The following is a 20,313-nucleotide window of genomic DNA, read 5'->3' as shown; positions in this document are numbered from 1 at the left end:
GAATATCTGGTAATGCCCTTCGGGCTGACCAATGCCTCAGTCACCTTCCAACATAAATGATGTGTTCTGAGACATATTGGACCAGTGCATAATAGTTTACCTAGATGACATATTGGTCCTCTTTGACGATGCAGAACAGCATACCACTCACATCAAAATGGTGCTGGAATGCTTACGGCAGCCTGGCCTTTATGCCGAGCTCAAGAAGTGTGCTTTCAGTTAGGTTTCCACAGAGTTCTTCGGCTTTGTCTTATCCCCAGAAAGGATCCAGATGGACCCACGCAAGCTCCAAGCTGTCCATGATTGACCGGTTCCCCACTCTGTATGTGACCCACAACGCTTCCTGAGGTGCACCAATTTTTATTGAGGATTTATACCAATTTTTTTCAAAACAAATGGAGCCCCCTCACTGCTCTCCTTTGGAAATATGGCCAATTCTATTGGTCTTCCAATGCCCAGCATGCATTCAATCAGCTGAAACTTCCCTTCACTACTGCACCCTTATTGGCTCACCCAGACATCATGCAAGCCTTCATTGTAGAAGCTGATGTGTCCAGCATGGCGATAAGAGCTGTCCTCTCCAAATGACTTGGTCCTGAACAAGTATTACACCCGTGAAGCTCACCCCCATAGAGTTAAGCTACGAAATACTGGCTAAGGAACTTCTGGTGATTAAAAACAACTCCATTGCAGAATTGTGTCACTGCCTGGAAGGAGCTCACCACCCAGTCCAGGTATTCACTGATCATAAAAATACAGAGTACCTCCATGGGGCGAAGGCCTTAAACCAATGACAGCTTCAGTGGGCCTTGTTTTTCTCACAATTTGATTTTTGTCATCACATATGGCTGCAAAACCAAAAATGTCAAGGCTGATGCCCTGTCCCGAAGATATGGTATCAATCCAGGAGCCCCCACCCAAGGACCAACCCTCATTCTCAAATCCCATAACTTTCTCAGCTTAGCTTTTCACCAGGATATACTCATACTGATACGTCTGCCTCAGGAATTCTGCCTGATGAACAGGTCATTATCAATAAGCAACGGCATGAGTCCCAGGAAGGGATCACATACATGAGGGACCACATTTATGTTCCCCTGGGACCTGCAAGTGTTGCAGTCCTGCAGCTATGCCACAACTTTCTTCTAGGAGGACACTTTTAGGGCTTTAAGACCGAATGATTAATATCCCACCCTTTTTAGTGGTCCCGGGTGTTCCCCATGATACAATCATTCATTGCCTCCTGTGATGTTTGTGCCTGTGCCAACTCACCATACCACAAACCCTGCAGTCTCCTCCAGCCCTTGGACACCCCATCTAAACCCTGTGCAGCTACCTTATTGTAGAATTAACAGAATCCAACAAATTTACAACAGTTTTGACAGTAGAGGGCTACTTTACCAAAATGGCCCACTTCATCCCCTGCACAGGCTTCCTTTCTGCTGCAGAGATAGCCCAGCTATGGATTAGCGATCCCATCTGCCTGCACAGCCTTTCAGAGCGCATCACCTCCCATCAAGGGTGTCAGTTCATGGCCCGGTTCTGGTGCAAGGCCTTGTGCCTGCTGGAGGTTTGCACATGTCTTTTCTCCACTTACCATCCCCAGTCACAGGGCCAACCAAATCCTCAAGTAGTATCTGTGACATTACATCACTCGTCGCCAGGATGATTGGTCCTCACGTCTCCCTTACACAGAGTTTGCATAGACACACGGTCTGTATTGTTGTAGGGTCAAAGCTTTTTTACCAACTATGGGTATCACCCCTGATTCCACCTGCAGTTACCCCCAATTACCCAGCTGTCTCAGCCTAGTACAGAGGATTTTTTCTTCTGCATAGTTAAGTTTCAAAGCTGTGTTGAGTTGTAAACTTTTGAGAGAACCATCACCTTTTTTTCAGAGTTACGAACAACCTCCGTTCCTGAGGTGGTCATTACTCTCAGGTTCTACTGTAAATATTAGGATTATCCTCATCTTACTGATGGAGAAACTGATGTAGACTTTAATGGCTAGATAGATGTTGGCTTTCATTTCCTAAATCTTTTGCTCATCCTGAGTGCCTCTCTTTTTTAATTGGGGGGGCTGGGGCGGAACGTGCCCAACCTGAAATACCATCGGCCTGTTTTTGAGAGACACTGAAGTCAACAAAAGCTGCAGGTGATCAGGATTTCTGCAAAAAAATCAGGCCACTTAATAGGTGCCTAAATGATGTAGTTGTCTCGCCCAAATTTGAAAATTTTGACCCAAGAAACGAGGGTGTGTGTAACCCGGGTGTGTGCACATGGGTGTCCTGCTGTGATAAGGTCCCAATAGAGTCCATGAGTGGTAGAGACTCTCTATCCTGGGGAAGGGAAGCAAAGCTCACAGTAAGTAAAACACAGCTTTAGCAAGCTGCCGGCTGCTGGCATGAAATGACAAGTAATTTCATGTTTCGCTTTTTAAAATTCTTCAAGAAAACGTGCTATTTCCAAGCAATGACAGTCTCTGTATTGTCACCACAAAGACACTTATTAATCTGAAGTCTCCTCTGCCTGCAGAATGAGCTGGTTCATTCAGATGTCATCAAGCTGTCAGTAGAGGGAACAACGATGGAAGGGCCAGAGGGACTGCAGCTGCAAACAATTGGTATGAGCCCAAGTTCTCATCATCCTGATAATTAGTGACACCAAACCTCTAATCACTCATCCATAGAAATTAAAGCAGAGCGCTCTCCCGGTGTGAGGTGATGGGGAGAGAGACTCTTAAAGAAAGATTACTCCTCTTGTCTGTTAGCTGATCTAAGTCTACTGCATGTGAAGGTGTAATTGTAGGGTAGGCATGCCCACTCTAGCTTCAATCTAGCTAGCTCATGAGAACCTAAGAGTTGCCACCCTGGGTCAGACCAGTGGTCCATCTTGCCCAGTATCCTGTCTTCTGACAGTGGCCCGTACCAGAGCTTCAGGTGGAGTGTTCAGAACAGGGCATTTTTTGAGTGAGTCTCTCTGTCTTCTACTCCTGGCTTCTGGCAATCAGAAGTTTAGGGTCGCCCTGAGCTTGGGGTTGCGTCCCATCCAACTTGATTAATTGCCGTTGATGGATCTGTCCTCCAGTAACTTAACTAGTTTTTTTTCAACCCAGATTTGATTTTTAGCCTTCACTACATCCCAAGCCAATGAGTTCCACAGGTTAGCCATGCGTTGTGTGAAAAAGTACTACTTAATGTTTGTATTAAACCTGATGTCCATTAATTTCATCAGGTGACCCCCTGATGTTTGTATTGTGGGACAGGGTAAATAACAGTTCTCTAGTCACTTTTTCCACACCATTCTTGATTTTATAGACCTCTATCATATCTCCCTTTCTCTAAGATGAACAGTCCTAAGGCCTTGTCTACACTACGAGAGTAGTTCGATTTTACTTAAATCGAATTTTTGGAATCGATATTGCAAAGTCGAACGTGTGTGTCCACACTAAGGACAGTAATTCGACTTTGTGAGTCCACACTAACGGGGAAAGCGTCGACATTGGAAGCGGTGCACTGAGGGCAGCTATCCCACAGTTCCCGGAGTCCCCGCCGCCCATTGGAATTCTGGGTGGAGACGCAAATGCCTTCTGGGTAAAAAAAAAAGGGGCCAGGGTGCTTTTGGGTAACTGTCGTCATCCGTCCATCACTCCCGCCCTCCCTCCCTCCCTGAAAGCGCCGGCGGGAAATCATTTCGCGCACTTTTCCAGTCATTGACAGCGCGGACGCCACAGCACTGTGAGCATGGAGCCCGCTGCAACCATCGCTGCAGTTGTGGCCGCTCTCAACGCCTCGCAGCTTATCATACAGGTTGCCCTGAGGCAGATGCAGAAAAGTCAGGCGAGGAGGCTACGTCAACGCGGTGATGGCCTGAAGTCTGAGAGTAGCACAGACCTCTCAGAAAGCAGGGGACCCAGCGCCGAGGACATCACGGTGGCAATGGGTCATGTTGATGCTGTGAAACGGCGATTCTGGGCATGGGAAACAAGCACTGAGTGGTGGGACCGCATAGTGCTGCAGGTCTGGGATGAATCACAGTGGCTGCGAAACTTCCGCATGCGGAAGGGAACTTTCCTTGAACTTTGTGAGTTGCTGTCCCCTGCCCTGAAGCGCAATGACACCCGGATGCGAGCAGCCCTGACTGTCCAGAAGCGAGTGGCCATAGCCCTCTGGAAGCTTGCAACGCCAGACAGCTACCGGTCAGTCGCGAACCAGTTTGGGGTGGGCAAATCTACCGTGGGGGTTGTTGTGATGCAAGTAGCCAAGGCAATCGTTGATGTACTGCTGCCAAAGGTAGTGACCCTGGGAAACTTGGAGGCGATCATAGATGGCTTCGCAGCGATGGGATTCCCAAACTGCGGTGGGGCCATAGATGGAACTCACATCCCTATCCTGGCACCGGAACACCAGGCCAGCCAGTACATTAACAGAAAGGGCTACTTTTCCATGGTGCTGCAAGCACTGGTGGACCACAGGGGACGTTTTACCAACATCTACGTGGGATGGCCGGGCAAGGTTCATGACGCTCGTGTTTTCAGGAACTCTGGTCTGTTTAGACGGCTGCAGCAAGGTATTTACTTCCCGGACCACAAAATAACTGTTGGGGATGTGGAGATGCCTATAGTCATCCTCGGGGACCCAGCCTACCCGCTAATGCCCTGGCTCATGAAGCCCTATACAGGTGCCCTGGACACTGAAAAAGAACTCTTCAACTACCGGCTGAGCAGGTGCAGAATGGTGGTGGAGTGTGCTTTTGGACGTCTCAAGGGGAGATGGAGAAGCTTGCTGACTCGCTGTGATCTCAGCGAAACCAATATCCCCATTGTTATAGCAGCTTGCTGTGTGCTCCACAATCTCTGTGAGAGCAAGGGGGAGACCTTTATGGCGGGGTGGGAGGTTGAGGAAAATAGCCTGGCTGCTGATTACTCACAGCCAGACAGCCGGGCGATTAGAAGAGACCAGCGGGAAGCGCTGTGCATCCGGGAGGCTTTGAAAGCAAAGTTCCTGAGTGAGCAGGGTAACCTGTGACTTTAAAGTTTGTGTACAGAGAAGCCGAACCTGCCCCCGTTTCTTTACCCAGTTCATGTTGACTATCCTATCCAGTTACATACCCCCTTCACCCCACTTCCAACACACGTTTCAAAATAAAAATAGTTCTACTTTGTTAAAGCACACCGTTTTCTTTAATACTGTTTTCGCGGGAATTTTTTAAAACTGGGACGCAGACTGTGGTGCGGAGCGGGTGTAGTGTAGTCGCGCGAATGCAGCTTCTAAACTCAAGGACTGACAGGCTCCGCTGCGGTGGGATGGTTGTTTCAACGGAGCCTGTCACCCCTCCTGATAGGGACTGTGTGTATGGGGGGTCTATGTGACTTTGTGGCAGGGGGAGGACGGTTACAGATCCCCTGCTGTGTGGCTCTGTGATCCTGCCTAAGGACCGCCGCTTAAGATCTCTAACTGCCCTCCCCTGCCACAAAGTCACAGAGCAACCCACCCCCCACCACATAACATGAAAACAACCTCCCAGACTAACCAGGGTAAGTAGTCACTGCATCACTGCACTATGTATGTGCCCTGCTGCTGTGCCTGCCCCCGACTATGTACCCTGCCAAAGGTGACTGTCCTGTCCAATTACCAACCCCCTTTCCCCCCCTCCTCCAAAAGAACATGATCGAAACAGTAGTTAACAGAAACATATTTTTTATTATCAACTACACATGGAACTGGGAAGTGAAACTTGGACGGGGGCTTGTGTCAGGCGGGAAGGAAAGAACTTGTCAAACTTTGGGGAATGAGAGCCTTCTGCTGCTCGAGCTCTCTGCAGGGGTGGAGTGAGAGTTAGCAGGGACTCTGCCGCCTCTCCTTCTGTGCACTTTGGGTGAGGGGAGTATGGGACTTGGTGGCGGGGGAGGGCGGTTAGAGATGGACTGCAGCGGGGCTCTGTCCTCCTGCCTCCGTTCCTGCAGAACATCCACAAGGCGCCGGAGCGTGTCCGTTTGCTCCCTCAGTAGTCCAAGCAGGGTTTGAGTCGCCTGCTGGTCTTCCTGACGCCACCTCTCCTCCCGATCCATGTTGGCTTGGTGCATTCGGGTCAAGTTCTCCCGCCACTGGGTCTGCTGTGCTGCCTGGGCTCTGGAGCAGGCTATAAGCTCTGAGAACATGTCCTCCCGTGTCCTCTTCTTCTTATGCCTAATCCTCCCTAGCCTCTGGGAGTGTGATGACAGGCTAGGTTGTGAGACAGTCGCAGATGGGGCTGTGGGAATGGGAAAAAGGGAGTGAATTCCTCAGAAAGATAAATGTAGTTGTGAACAAAGAACATAGTCTTTCTCTGTGAACAGGACCATGCACAGCACCTATCACATGCGCACTCAGCACAAGGTCGAATTCTCGGCCTTCGCATTCAGTGTCTGGGGTTTTGCGGACCACATTTGAGAACCGTGTCAGGACAACGGAATTGCTCTTGCACGCAGACATGGTAAGCCGTAGATTCGTGGCAGCTTAAAACTTTAATATTAGCAATGGCCTCATTTCACATTGAAATCAATGTCGGTCCCTGCTGCCAGCAATCCGGCAAGCAGGAAGTCTGCTCCTGTGCCACACCCTCGCGGCTGTCCCCGGGAACGATCCCTTTCGGCTGCCCCTCTCCCGCCTCCACCGCGTGGCTGCAAACCAGCGGTTACAGTTCTGTAAAGGAACGGTAAAGCAGTCCCAACACTAACATTCCCCTACCTCATTCAAAGCAGGTCATCATGAGCGACATCACCCTCATGAGGATCTCTGAGAGCGACAGACAGAGAATGCTCCGGGAAAGCCTCCAAAGACCAGGGCCGTATGCCGCCATGCTGTGCCAAGCAATGATTCCGGAGTACTTGCTAGTCTCGTGGCGCGGCAACGTGTCCTACTACGGAGGACCCAATAAGGCCGCTCTCCCCAAGAACCTAATGCAGCGGATTTCAAATTACCTGCAGGAGAGCTTCCTTGAGATGTCCCAGGAGGATTTCTGCTCCATCCCCGGACATATAGACCGCATCTTACTGTAGCTGCAGTAGCAGGGACTAAACAGTAGAGCGGCTTGGGCAGGACAATCATGCAAAACCGGACATTGCTAGATTTTTTTTCAATAGTTGCACTGCCCATGACTGAACCGTAAAGTTAATCAAACTAATCATGAGAAACCCATTTTTTAAATTGTTAATATTCATGTTCTGTTACAAATAAATGTTTAGATGTTTACAACACTTACTGGATGATCCTTCACCAGATTCTGTGTCGGGGGTAACGGCTGGGGAGGGTTGGTAGGGGATCTCTGTAAGGGTGATGAAGAGATCCTGGCTGTCGGGGAAATCAGCGTTGTGAGCGCTGTCGACTGCCTCGTCCTCCTCATCTCCTTCCTCATCTTCCCCGTCCGCGAACATCTCCGAGGATCCGGCCGTGGACACTATCCCATCCTCGGAGTCCACAGTCAGTGGTGGGGTAGTGGTGGCGGCCGCACCGAGGATGGAATGCAGTGCCTCGTAGAAACGGGATGTCTGGGGATGGGATCCGGAGCGTCCGTTTGCCTCTTTGGTCTTCTGGTAGCCTTGCCTCAGCTCCTTGATTTTCACGCGGCACTGCGTTACATCCCGGCTGTATCCTCTCTCTGCCATGTCTTTAGAGATCTTCTCATAGATCTTTGCATTCCGTCTTTTGGATCGCAGCTCGGAAAGCACGGACTCATCGCCCCACACAGCGATGAGATCCAAGACTTCCCGATCAGTCCATGCTGGGGCCCTCTTTCTATTCTGAGATTGCACTGCCATCAGTGCTGGAGAGCTCTGCATCGTTGCCAGTGCTGCTGAGCTCGCCACGATGTCCAGACAGGAAATGAGATTCAAACTGGCCAGACAGGAAAAGGAATTCCAATTCAAATTTTCCCGGGGCTTTTCCTGTGTGGCAGTTCAGAACATCCGAGCTCTTACTGCTGTCCAGAGCGTCAACAGAGTGGTGCACTGTGGGATAGCTCCTGGAGCTATTAGCGTCGATTTCCATCCACACCTAGCCTAATTCGACATGGCCATGTCGAATTTAGCGCTACTCCCCTCGTCGGGGAGGAGTACAGAAGTCGAATTAAAGAGACCTCTATGTCGAACTAAATACCTTCGCGGTGTGGACGGGTGCAGGGTTAATTCGATGTAACGGCGCTAACTTCGACATAAACGCCTAGTGTAGACCAGGCCTAATATTTTTGTTCTCTCCTCGTATGAAAGCCATTCCATACTCTTCATCATCTTTGTTGCCCTTCTCTGAACCTTTTCCAATTCCGCTGTATTTGTTTTGAGTTGGGGTGATCAGAACAGGACACAAAGTATTCAGGGTGTGGGTGCACCAGGGATTTATATAGTGGCATTATGATATTTTCTGTTTTATTATCTATCCCTTTCCTAATAGTTCCTCACATTCTATTAGCGTTTTTGACCTATTCTGTGCATTGAGCTAAAGTTTTCAGAGAACTGTCCATGGCAACTCCAAGATCTCTTTCTTGAGTGGTAACATGTAATTTAGAACTCATCATTACATATGTATAGTTGGGATTATTTTTTCCAATGTACATTACTTTGCACTTATTAATATTGAATTTCATCTGCCATTTTGTTGCCCAGTCTCCCTAGTGTTGTGAGATCCCTTTGTAGCTCTTTACAATCAAATATTGACTTAATGATCTTGAGTAATTTTTCTATCCTCTGCAGATTTTGACACTTCACTGTTCGCTCTCTTTTCCAGATCATTAAAGAATATGTTAAACAGTACAGGTCCCAATACAAATCCATTGGCAGGATCCCGCTGTTTACTTCTCTCCATTGTGAAAACTGACCATTTATTCCTACCCTTTGTTTCCTTTCTTTCAGTTACTGATCCATGACAGGACCTTCTCTCTTATCCCATGACTACTTAGAGCTTAAGAGCCTTTGGTGAGGAACCTTGTCAAAGGCTTTCTGAAAATCCAAGTGCACTATATCTACTGGCTCACCCTTAGCCACGTTTGTTGACCCCCTCAAAGGCATGATTTCCCTTTACAAAAGCTGTGTTGACTCTTCCCCAACAAATCGTGTTCATCTCTGTGTCTGTGTAGCGGGGTGGTCACCTGCTCCTGCCCTGAGGGGTTTAAAGCCGCCCAGAGAGGGCTGTGACTGGGGCAAGCTGCTCCCAGGCTGACTGGGGAAACAGGCACAGCTGGGGGCCTCGCCCCAAACAGACCTCAGCTGGCCCTTATAAAAGGGCTGTGAGCCAGAGGCAAAAAGAGAGTCGTCTCTAGCTGTGGAGGGAGATGGGCTTGGCTGCTGGGGAGCGTACCAGGGTACCTGAGGTAGAGCAGGGCTGGGGAAAGGCGAGAGGAGCTGGGGAGCTCCTGCCTGGCAACTCCCCAGGCTGCTGGCCTTGTGCAAGGCCAAATAGGTACTGGGGTTGCAGGGGCAGCCCAAGGGTAGGTGGAGGCAGCAGGACCTAACCCCCCTTGCCCGTGATGAGTGGCTTGTAAACTGCAGTCTGCCCCAGTGAATGGGGGCTAGATGGTGACTGGCAGTAGCCTTATACTGAGGCCAGGTGGGGATAGTGGGTGGGGGTTTCCCTGGGTGTGGAGACCCAGAAACTGTGGGGGTGCTGCCAGGGGGCAGCTCCCAAGAGAAAGGGGCACCGGGGTCCATGAGGGACACGGGGGCCAGCGAAAGGCGAGACACTGGCCAACAGGGGGCGCTCTGGAGGCTGGAAAGCTCATTCCCTGGACAACCAATGGGAGGCGCTGCGGCGGTGAGTCTCGCATCTTTACAGTCTGATAATTCTCTGGTACTGAAGTTAGGCTCACTAGCCTGTAATTGCCAGGATCACCTCTGGAGCCCTTTTTAAAAATTGGTGTTACATTAGCTATCCTCGAGTCATCTGGTGCAGAGGCTGATTTCAGGGATAGGTTACAAACTATAGTTAGTAGTTCTGCAATTTCATATCTGAGTTCTTTCAGGTTAGCTGCCTGAGTACTTATCCAGGGTCCCAGGCAGGCTTGTGTAGCCCATGCTGAAGCCCGTGTTGTTGTGACTTCATTGCTCTTGGTACCTGAGCTATCTAGATTAAAGCTAGCATAGGTATGCCTACATGTGCTGCAATCACATCTCCAATTGCAGTCGTTTCTATCTAGATGTAGCTAGTCAAGCTCAACAATGTTACCCATCTCCCTCTCACCTAAGGTTGACCTCCACTAGCTACGAGGTATAAACTACCAGTTCCTTGCCTCCATCACACCGAGAGAACATAACAATGGCCAGACTGGATCAGACCAAAGGTCCATCTAGCCCAATATTCTGTCTTCTGACAGTGGCCAATGCCAGGTGCCCCAGAGGGAATGAACAGAACAGGTAATCATCAAGTGATCCATCCCCTTTCGCCCATTCCCAGCTCCTGGCAAACAGCGGCTAGAGACACCATCCCTGCCCATCCTGGCTAATAGCCATTGATGGACCTATTCCCCATGAATTTATCTAGTTCTTTTTTGAACCCTATTATAGACATGGCCTTCACAACATCCTCTGACAAGGTGTTCCACAGGTTATCTGTGCGTTGTGTGAAGAAATACTTCCCTTCGGTTTGTTTTAAACCTGCTGCCTATTACTTTCATTTGGTGACTCCTAGTTCTTGTGTTATGAGGAGTAAATAACTTCCTTATTTACTTTGAAGGAACACAAAATGGACACCGGGTAGAATCAAGAATCTCCATACCAGTCATGATTTTACAGACCTCTCTCATATCCTGCCTTAGTCGTCTCTTTTCCAAGCTGAAAAGTCCCAATCTTATTAATCTCTCCTCATAAGAGCTAAGCCAGGTTAGCTGTCTTGCTGTAAAAAACATACCTATTTTTGGCAGAGAAGACATAGCCTTACAGAGCTTGTAGAAGGAAATTCCCTCTGCATATAAAAATGTTTCAGAGTTAGCAATTTGTAGAGAGTGTAATATATTTGTGAGAGGGAATTACTTTGATACATACTGATGGTGAGTCACAATATAGGATATCCAAGGTAAATAAATGTGTTGTGAAGTTCCATGTTGCTTTTGTATTATTATGTGTTAATATTACCAGGAAACAGATTTTCAAAGAATGTGCATGGTGGGGTGAGAAATAGCTTTGGGAATGAGGGAGGGAACTGGGACTGGCTGGGTAAGGAGACTGGGAGTGGGGATGTAGGGAGATTGGGAGTGTGGAGGGAGGAAACTTCGCCTTTTGGGGCAATGGGAGTGGGATAGACACCTAAGGAGTAGAGACTGGGACTAGCAGAGTGAGCAGAATGGACTGGGGTAAGGAGCCAGTGGCGGGGTGGGAGGCAGCGTAGAGAGACAGAACAGGGACTGATTGCATGGGGTGGGGTAGAAAAGTCTGTGCCCCCTAGAGCACACTCCCATTCAGATCCTGGAATGGGACCCTAGATTCCTGACTTGCCTTCTTCTGCTGTTAGCAAATATTTGTGAAACCCAGTGGTAAAGTGTCTCATCCCCTTCTAGGGCTGGGCCACATAGAGGATAACAACCTACTACTGCTATCAGTTACTTTGTTAACTCAAGTGGCAGAGGTCTGTGTGGTGGATCTAAAGGTTCCAACCTTTCTGATATATCATGTAGGTGTCAATATGATGCTTACATGATGGAATTTCATTGGAGGTGAAGGAATTCCAGATTTTTTTTTAAAAAACCTAGGAACTTACACACAAACTACATTAAAAGAACATTATTAAAGTTGCAAAGTCGAGCACTCAAGAGTTAGGAAATGCCAGAATTAAGGTTGCAGTGCAATTTTGATTCACCCCCCATCCCCCTACGTGTGTATGAATTATGAATGGAGCCCTACCAACTGTGAGGGTCCTGTTATTCTATTACAATTTAAGATGTTTCCTTTCAATCTAAGACAATGCAACAGCCAGTGTTTAAAGTCTCAAGTGAGATTGATTTCCAAGATGATATAGCATTCTGCTTCAGCAGCAGAGCCTGAAAGATCTCAATGAATCCTGAACAGTTACGATTGATAACCTCTTTTTAACAAAGGACACAACATCCTTGGCTCCAGAGATGCCAAGGTGGGGCTGGAAAGAGAGGACTTACTCTCTTCCCTTATTTAAGGTCATCCTGGGGAAGGATCTGTTCTTGAAACAGTGCAGGTCTGGGACATTTCAGTTCTAATACTATGCCCATTGCCATGTTGAGTGCCTTCCAGAGTTAAAAATAAACAAGGAAACTTGTATGAGTCACATGAGGTTTCCTTTCCATTCCTCCCCAAGCAGGAAAAGTCACATGTATGTTTGTTTTTTAAAAAAAGATACATATAGTGTATTCATTTAATAAGTTTCTTAGGAAGAAAACAAGGTCCTGGTGAGTTTTTTATTTGAGAAAGTGCTGAGGTTTGTGCTGAGGTTTAAATTCCTTCAGAAATGAATTCCACAGCCTTGAACCAGATTCTAGAAAAGAAACCTTGCCTCCAACACACACCACTTTTACCTATGAGTTAGATGGTTCTATTGTTCTAGATTGGAGCTGTCAAGGGCACCAGAAGTTCCACAAGTAAACAGGTCATTTAGGGATCCAGCGCCCACACCATGTAGAGTCTTGAAAAAAGAACTGAGATTTGGCAAATTTGATGAGATGTTCTGTGGGAATATAGTGGAGTGCAGGGAAAGTACATCTTTGATATACTGTGCTGCTGAGGAGGGGAGAGGCTGCCATCTAATGCTGCCCTGGAACATAGGGCTGGAGCACCCATGGAAAAAAATTAGCAGGTGCTTAGCACCCACCAGCAGCCAAGCTCCTCTCCCCCCCCCCACTCCCGCCTGCCGGCAGAACCCGCTGATCAACTCCTCCCCCTCCCTCCCAGCGCTTCCTGCACGCCGCAGAACAGCTTTTCCGCAGCATGCAGGAAGTGCTGGCAGGGAGGGAAGAGAGTGGGGCTGGGGCGCATTTGGGGGAAGGGGCAGAAAGAGGCGGGGAAGAGGTAGGGTGGAGGTGGGAAGAGGTGGAGTGGGGTTTGGGGGAAGGGGTGGAGTTGGGATGGGGCTTAGGGTTGAGCACCCCCAGGGAAAATTAGAGGTGCCTGTGCCCTGGAATACCTGGAAGCATCTTTGAAATCTTAGAGAAGATGTGGGAAGCATTTTCAGGAAGAGGTCTGACCTATACTTACTGTGTGAGAGGCTCACCAAAAGGATTTGAATTGTTTGGCTGGAGTTTGACCCCAAAGAAAGAGAGAGAATGAATCCTAGATACTGACTGTAGAAATATGCTGGAGTAAACTTTGGCTCCAATACCGTAAATGCACATCTTAGAAACTGTTGCCTTTGTAGTTCATCTAGCAGGTATTTCTGATTAAGATTTTGTCTGCCCTTCCTCCTGTTCAGTTGGAGTGTTTGAAGAGAAGTCTCTCTGTGTTCAGTTGTATGTGATTGATGGTGTACAGGTAGTATTGTTACATTCTGTGCAGAATAATGCCCTTTCGGGGGAGCTGTGGGGCACTCAGCACTTTAGAACATGAGGCTATTTTTTCGGTGTCTGTATAAGAGCCTAACATTAGGCACCTGGTTTTTTTTGGACTCAGCTGGTGACTTACACAGTGTGCTGCTGCTCTGCAGCCCTGAAGCCCATGAGTTCAAATCCTTTCACCAGTTGACTTCTGTGACCAGTTTGCAAGGCAGTATGATATAGTGGCTAGTGCACTGGACAGGGACTCAGGAGACTTGGGTTCTGCCATTGACCTGCTGTGTGACTTTGGCCAACTCACTTCCCCTCTGTGTGCCTGTTTCTCCTCCCACCTTTTGGCTAGTCAGATTGCAAACACCATCTCTCACTATGTAGTTATACAGCACGCCCAGCAGTGGGCCCCCAAATTCAACTGGGGGGCTCCAGGTAATAGTGAAATATGAAAAATTATTTTTTCGAAACCTTCATTGATGGAATTTGTGCAATAACCAAGAAACCTATGCTTGATATCATGGCCATCTTTCTGACTGACAGCTTTCTCTCTCTCTCTCTCTCTCAAATAGGTTGTGGTACTTCCTTTGATTTTCACAAGAAGATAGATTATTTATTTCTCGTTGGCACTGAAGAAGGGAAAATCTACAAGGTAAAAACCATTTCAGGGAAACCTGTTTTACTTCTCATCGCTGCTGTTTATTTTATAGGGTTGTCGTCTTAGTCGTTTCCCCAGAATATGTAATACAATGCAACTTCGGTCCTTCAATCTGATCTCCATGGGTGGACGCTGATGCCCATGGGAAGCTCTGGTGAATCTCTGGAATATGCCTGAGCAGAGCCAATTGCAACTGGGGTCTAAAAGAACCTATATAGAATAGAATCTTGTATAAAGTTTCTTGTACAAACTGCGTCCCAGACTACAGAATGCAGGTGCAGAACTAAATAAGATTGGAGAGAGAGAAATGAAGAGGGATACAGCCTCTGAGCCCCTGCCCTCATGACTATGAAATGGCAGGGCTAATTTAATCTGTGGTTTTTTAAATCATAGGAGTTTCTAGCCCTCTCTTTTGTAGAGAGTCTTGAAAATGCAAACCATATCCAGTCATAGTTGGAAAGGGAGGTCTGTTCCCTGTCCCCCACCATTACATGCAGAGTTCCCCCTGTCTGGTTTTTGGGGTCTATTTAAAATTATAGCCACAGAGCCTTCAGTTTGGGTGAGGAGCTTTCGCCTGTATATGGCTGGTGGGGCAGAGCTGCCCAGAACACCGCTATGGCTGCCGCAAGCTCCTTCACAGGCCACTGCCTTCAGCAGACTCCTCTGCTGAGCTGGAGGATGTTCTGCTGTGACTCTCCCTCACTCCCCTGTTGAAGTTGCTCCACTCTGAGCCTGCCTTCTGGAGCAGACCCCTCCCACGAATTGGGCAGGTCCATGGATTGCTCTAGGGCTTAGACCAGAGGTAAGGGCCTGGACACCGAGAGTGGGGCAACAGTGCGCATGCTCAGAGGCAGAAACTTGGGACCCTAGGGGATTCTTGCTGAAAAATTTTAGGTGCTGAGTGAGGTTAGGCAGCAGCTGAGTGGGGGGCTTGTGGGTGTCAGTGGAGCCTAAAACTTGGACTCCGGCACCTAGGTACCTTTGTGGGTCTGGGCCCTCATGTTTCCCCATTGTAAAACGAGGACATTGATCTCAGCCTCATTGGGAGGATGGGGTGATTAAGGCCTTGATCTAGCAAAGCACTTGAAACCTGTGCTTTCATGCTATGCTGCATTTGGGGAGGGAGTCTTCAAAGTCTGTACAATGCTAATCTCTACCAGAGCATGTACACAGCCTTTGGGCAGATGGGGACATAGCAGCCCACGACCTCCAGCTTATCTGGGCAGTTAGTTCTTGCAAAACTCTCAGAAATGTTGGCAATTGTCCAGAGGTCGTCATTCCCTTTGCCACCGTAGTGTTCGTTAGAAAAAAGAATCTAACTTCAAATATTCAAGAACGAAGAATCAAGGGTAAACTCTCTGGATGGACATGCCTATAGACTATTTGTTAAGCTGTTTTAAAAAGTGAGTTTGTGAAAGCTTTTATTTTTCCAAGGGGTTAAAACTTCCTAACAAGCAGCAGGATAATAGGTTCATTATTTAGCTGCAGAACAATTACAGTGAATTTCAGAAAATAGTGTGGCTAATAGCATTTCCAAAGCCAAGAAATCATTATCTTAATTACACACTGGTCTGTCTACTGCCCTTTTACATAGAGGACAAAGTGTTTCTGCATTAATATGAACATATTATGGAAAACAGCCTCTTTGCATATTACCCACTGTTTTATGAATTGTTCAGCTCTGTGTATTGAAAGAAAAGTTGCAGTTACACAGGCCCTGCAAGTTCTGAGCAAGTATTTTAAAGTGACATTAATTATGAGATCGAGTCTTGATAGAATTAGCGCTCAGCCAATGTGTGTGTCAAGAGAAACTGCAGTGATACAGTTAGAATAAGTTGGAGAAAGAGAGATCTAGCCAAAGTCTTTGCTTGGGTTTTACTTAGTCCTTTCAGAAAGAGTTTGCCTGAGAAAGGACTAAAAAAAGCTAACGTAGCACCTCGGGATCTGGCTCATAATAAATAACAGCAAACAACTCTGAACCCTTTTCGATTTTTTTTCAGCGGTTTCTAATGAGATCTGAATTTTCTCAGTCCTAATCTGCCTGAGGCTGTCAAGATGGTTGCTGCCCATTTGATTTGTACTGTTTGTTCCCCATTATAAGCCCCCTTTGAAAAAAACTGTTTCTTATACTACCTTCATACATAGCGTTTCTGTAAGTAAATTAAAGAAACCCACCAGGATTCTGAAGACACCCATAACTGTCCACTTGTGTAGGGAGAAATGGAAGAGTTCTGAGGGCTATGTGTTTAGTGCAAGCTGCAATGCTGCTAGGTAACATTACAAACAAGTGCTGTAGCCTCTATGAATTCTTTTTCCTTCTCCGTATTCTATAGCAATGTCTTGTAACCCTATAGCCAGCTGTCTTACAACAATATTCCTGTGCTGGTGTTAATAGATTCTTTGTTTTACCATCACAATTTAATACTACTGCTAACTTCCCGAGAACACCTCTATCATCAACTAAATAGGAGAAAAACGTACTAAGCAAATCTGGGACATCATTCTGGAAGATGAAACAGATTCCGCACAGTCTCAGTTTGGGTCTAATCATCCTCTTCCTCGTCTTCAAAACTTTCACGCTGACAGTCAGACTTCACCTTTTTCAGGAGTGTTTGATTCTGAAATGTGTAATAAGCAGCCTCAGTGAATAGGAGAGTGAGGGGAAATACTTGCCGACTTCTTTCAGTTCCAGACAGCTTAGAAGTTCTTTGTAACTTCAGTAGGTATCAAGTTCAGACGGAAATCTGATTTGTTTTTCCAATTGGAAATAACCCACACATTTTTAACAGTGAGGTCGATTTACAAGAAACAGTAACAGGAAACTTGGAAATGGCAGAGATGCTTAATGACTTCTTTGTTTCGGTCTTCACCGAGAAGTCTGAAGGAATGCCTAACATAGTGAATGCTAATGGGAAGGGGGTAGGTTTAGCAGATAAAACAAAAAAAGAACAAGTTAAAAATCACTTAGAAAAGTTAGATGCCTGCAAGTCACCAGGGCCTGATTAAATGCATCCTAGAATACTCAAGGAGCTAATAGAGGAGGTATCTGAGCCTCTACCTATTATCTTTTGAAAATCATGGGAGAAGGGAGAGATTCCAGAAGACTGGAAAAGGGCAAATATAGTGCCCATCTATAAAAAGGGAAATAAAAACAACCCAGGAAACTACAGACCAGTTAGTTTAACTTCTGTGCCAGGGAAGATAATGGAGCAAGTAATTAAGGAAATCATCTGCAAACACTTGGAAGGTGGTAAGATGATAGGGAACAGCCAGCATGGATTTGTGAAAAACAAATCATGTCAAACCAATCTGATAGCTTTCTTTGATAGGATAACGAGCCTTGTGGATAAGGGTGAAGCTGTGGATGTGGTATACCTAGACTTTAGTAAGGCATTTGATACGGTCTCGCATGATATTCTTATCGATAAACTAGGCAAATACAATTTAGATGGGGCTACTATAAGGTGGGTGCATAACTGGCTGGATAACCGTACTCAGAAAGTTGTTATTAATGGTTCCCAATCCTGCTGGAAAGGCATAACGAGTGGGGTACCGCAGGGATCTGTTTTGGGACCGGCTCTGTTCAATATCTTCATCAACGACTTAGATATTGGCATAGAAAGTACACTTATTAAGTTTGCGGATGATACCAAACTGGGAGGGATTGCAACTGCTTTGGAGGACAGGGTCATCATTCAAAATGATCTGGACAAATTGGAGAAATGGTCTGAGTTAAACAGGATGAAGTTTAACAAAGACAAATGCAAAGTGCTCCACTTAGGAAGAAAAAATCAGTTTCACACATACAGAATGGGAAGAGACTGTCTAGGAAGGAGTACGGCAGAAAGGGATCTAGGGGTTATAGTGGACCACAAGCTAAATATGAGTCAACAGTGTGATGCTGTTGCAAAAAAAGCAAACATGATTCTGGGATGTATTAACAGGTGTGTTGTGAGCAAGACACGAGAAGTCATTCTTCCGCTCTACTCTGCTCTGGTTAGGCCTCAGCTGGAGTATTGTGTCCAGTTCTGGGCACCGCATTTCAAAAAAGATGTGGAGAAATTGGAAAGGGTCCGGAGAAGAGGAACAAGAATGATTAAAGGTCTTGAGAACATGACCTATGAAGGAAGGCTGAAAGAATTGGGTTTGTTTAGTTTGGAAAAGAGAAGACTGAGAGGGGACATGATAGCAGTTTTCAGGTATTTAAAAGGGTGTCATAAGGAGGAGGGAGAGAACTTGTTCACCGTAGCCTCTAAGGATAGAACCAGAAGCAATGGGTTTAAACTGCAGCAAGGGGGGTCTAGGTTGGACATTAGGAAAAAGTTCCTAACTGTCAGGGTGGTTAAACACTGGAATAAATTGCCTAGGGAGGTTGTGGAATCTCCATCTCTGGAGATATTTAAGAGTAGGTTAGATAAATGTCTATCAGGGATGGTCTAGACAGTATTTGGTCCTGCCATGCGGGCAGGGGACTGGACTCGATGACCTCTCAAGGTCCCTTCCAGTCCTAGAATCTATGACTCTATGAATCATATGAATCTACAATGAGAACAAAAATCCACGAAAGAGATGTTTTAGAGCAGTGGTTCCCAAACTTTAACAACCTGTGAACCCCTTTCACTAAAATGTCAAGTCTCATGAAACCCCTCCTAAAAATGAATATTTCTAGGGATTTTCTCCTTTACTTGAGTATAAATTATAAAAGCGGTGATCTTGGAAATATAAAATTTGTTTTTGACATGCTTATTACACACAATTTATTAATTATTATTAATCATTACAGTATTTTTATTGCATTATGAAAATGGCAACACTCTTCCAAGATCTCAGTTTGGTAGCTTGTATCACTTTGAATAAGCCTGTTCTAAGACAAGGCTCCTATGTTTCATCAAGGAGTATCAGATGTGAAACAGCAGGAAGGGATTTAAGAAGCCAACTCAAAGAGTTCCTCCTACACAAGCATTCAGTTCTTGAGCAGTCCAGGCAAACAACGCACGTTACAACAAAGCTTAAACTTGTTCTTCAGAATAATTTTAAAAACAATACTAGCTGCCTATTTAATTTTAAAAACGGCAAAACATATCCGCCTCCCTTTCCATTGCTTATAAGGAGTCTTGAAGTGTGATGGGGCTCCGAGCTGCTGGCCCCATGCTGCCCAGGGTCCCTAGGGTCAGCTCTGTCCACCATTGGGGAATTTTTTCCCGAGAACCCCCTGCAACAGTTTGGGAACCACTACTTTGGAGTAAAACTGGCATGTATTGTAATGAATGTCCAATAGAAGAAGCCAGGTCAGAGGGGGTAGACATACCACACACTAGAGCAGGGAGGTAGGGGCTAATTTTCTGCAGAAGTCTGGCAGGGTTCTTCCCTGCGGCCTGTTTTGCCTCCCGGTTGGAGAGAGTCCTCCCAGTTGGAGGGTCTCCGCGAGGGAAGGAGAATGGACTTTTCCTCCCTCTACTCTTGGCCCAAGGAGCAGTGGAGGCAGAGCCTGCTAGAGCCAGCCTGGCTGAGAGTCCAGGAGAACCTGGGGAATGAACTGCTCTGTCTCTGCCTGAGTGCTGCACTCTGTGAGGGCCAGGGCCACAAGACTGCTTGGTTTCTTGTTCACAAGGCCTGGAAGGAGCCTGCCAGGGGTGTGGTCACGAACTCCTTCCAACAACCCAAATCTGAGGAAAACGGGAGTTTCTTAAAGAGGCAGGTTTATAATTAGAGGCTGAAGCCTTAATGAGACAGGAAAAATGCCCAAAGAAACTAGGGTTACCATATTTCAACAAGCAAAAAAGAGGACGGGAGGAGCCCCGCCCTAGCCCCGCCCCTGCCCCTCCCACTTCCCGCCCCCCCAGAACCCCCAACCCTCCCCCTGTTCCTTGTCCCCTGACTGCCCCCTCCTGGGACCCCTGCCCCTAACTGCCCCCCGGGACTCCACTCCCTATCTAAGCCTCCCTGCCTCTTGTCCCCTGACTGCCCCAACCCTTATCCACACCCCCACCCCCAGACAGACCCCTGGGACTCCCACGCCCCATCCAACCACTCCCCACCCCCTGACAGCCCCCCCCCAGAACTCCCAACCCATCTAAACCCCTCTGCTCCCTGTCCCCTGACTGCTCCGATCCCTCTCCCCACTCCTGCCCCCTGACAGCTCCCCCCCAGAACTCCCAGCCCCCTACCCCCCGCTCCTTGTCCCCTGA

General features: G+C 47.2%; 1 protein-coding gene across 1 annotated transcript in view; it reads left to right on the top strand.

Annotated features, from left to right (window-relative positions):
• Positions 1-20,313, top strand: part of DNAI1 (dynein axonemal intermediate chain 1) — a 299,111-nt gene that overhangs the window by 133,489 nt on the left and 145,309 nt on the right. Inside the window, exons 15-16 of the mRNA XM_034774779.1 lie at positions 2,536-2,623; positions 14,040-14,119. Coding sequence (XP_034630670.1) covers positions 2,536-2,623; positions 14,040-14,119 — 168 coding nt within the window. The remainder of the gene's footprint in view (positions 1-2,535; positions 2,624-14,039; positions 14,120-20,313) is intronic.

This window comes from Trachemys scripta, chromosome 6 (genome assembly GCF_013100865.1).
Source record: "Trachemys scripta elegans isolate TJP31775 chromosome 6, CAS_Tse_1.0, whole genome shotgun sequence".
Classification (NCBI taxonomy): Eukaryota; Metazoa; Chordata; order Testudines; family Emydidae; genus Trachemys; species Trachemys scripta.
The sequence above is the reverse complement of the archived record's forward strand: the minus strand, read 5'-3'. Positions and strand labels throughout refer to the sequence as shown.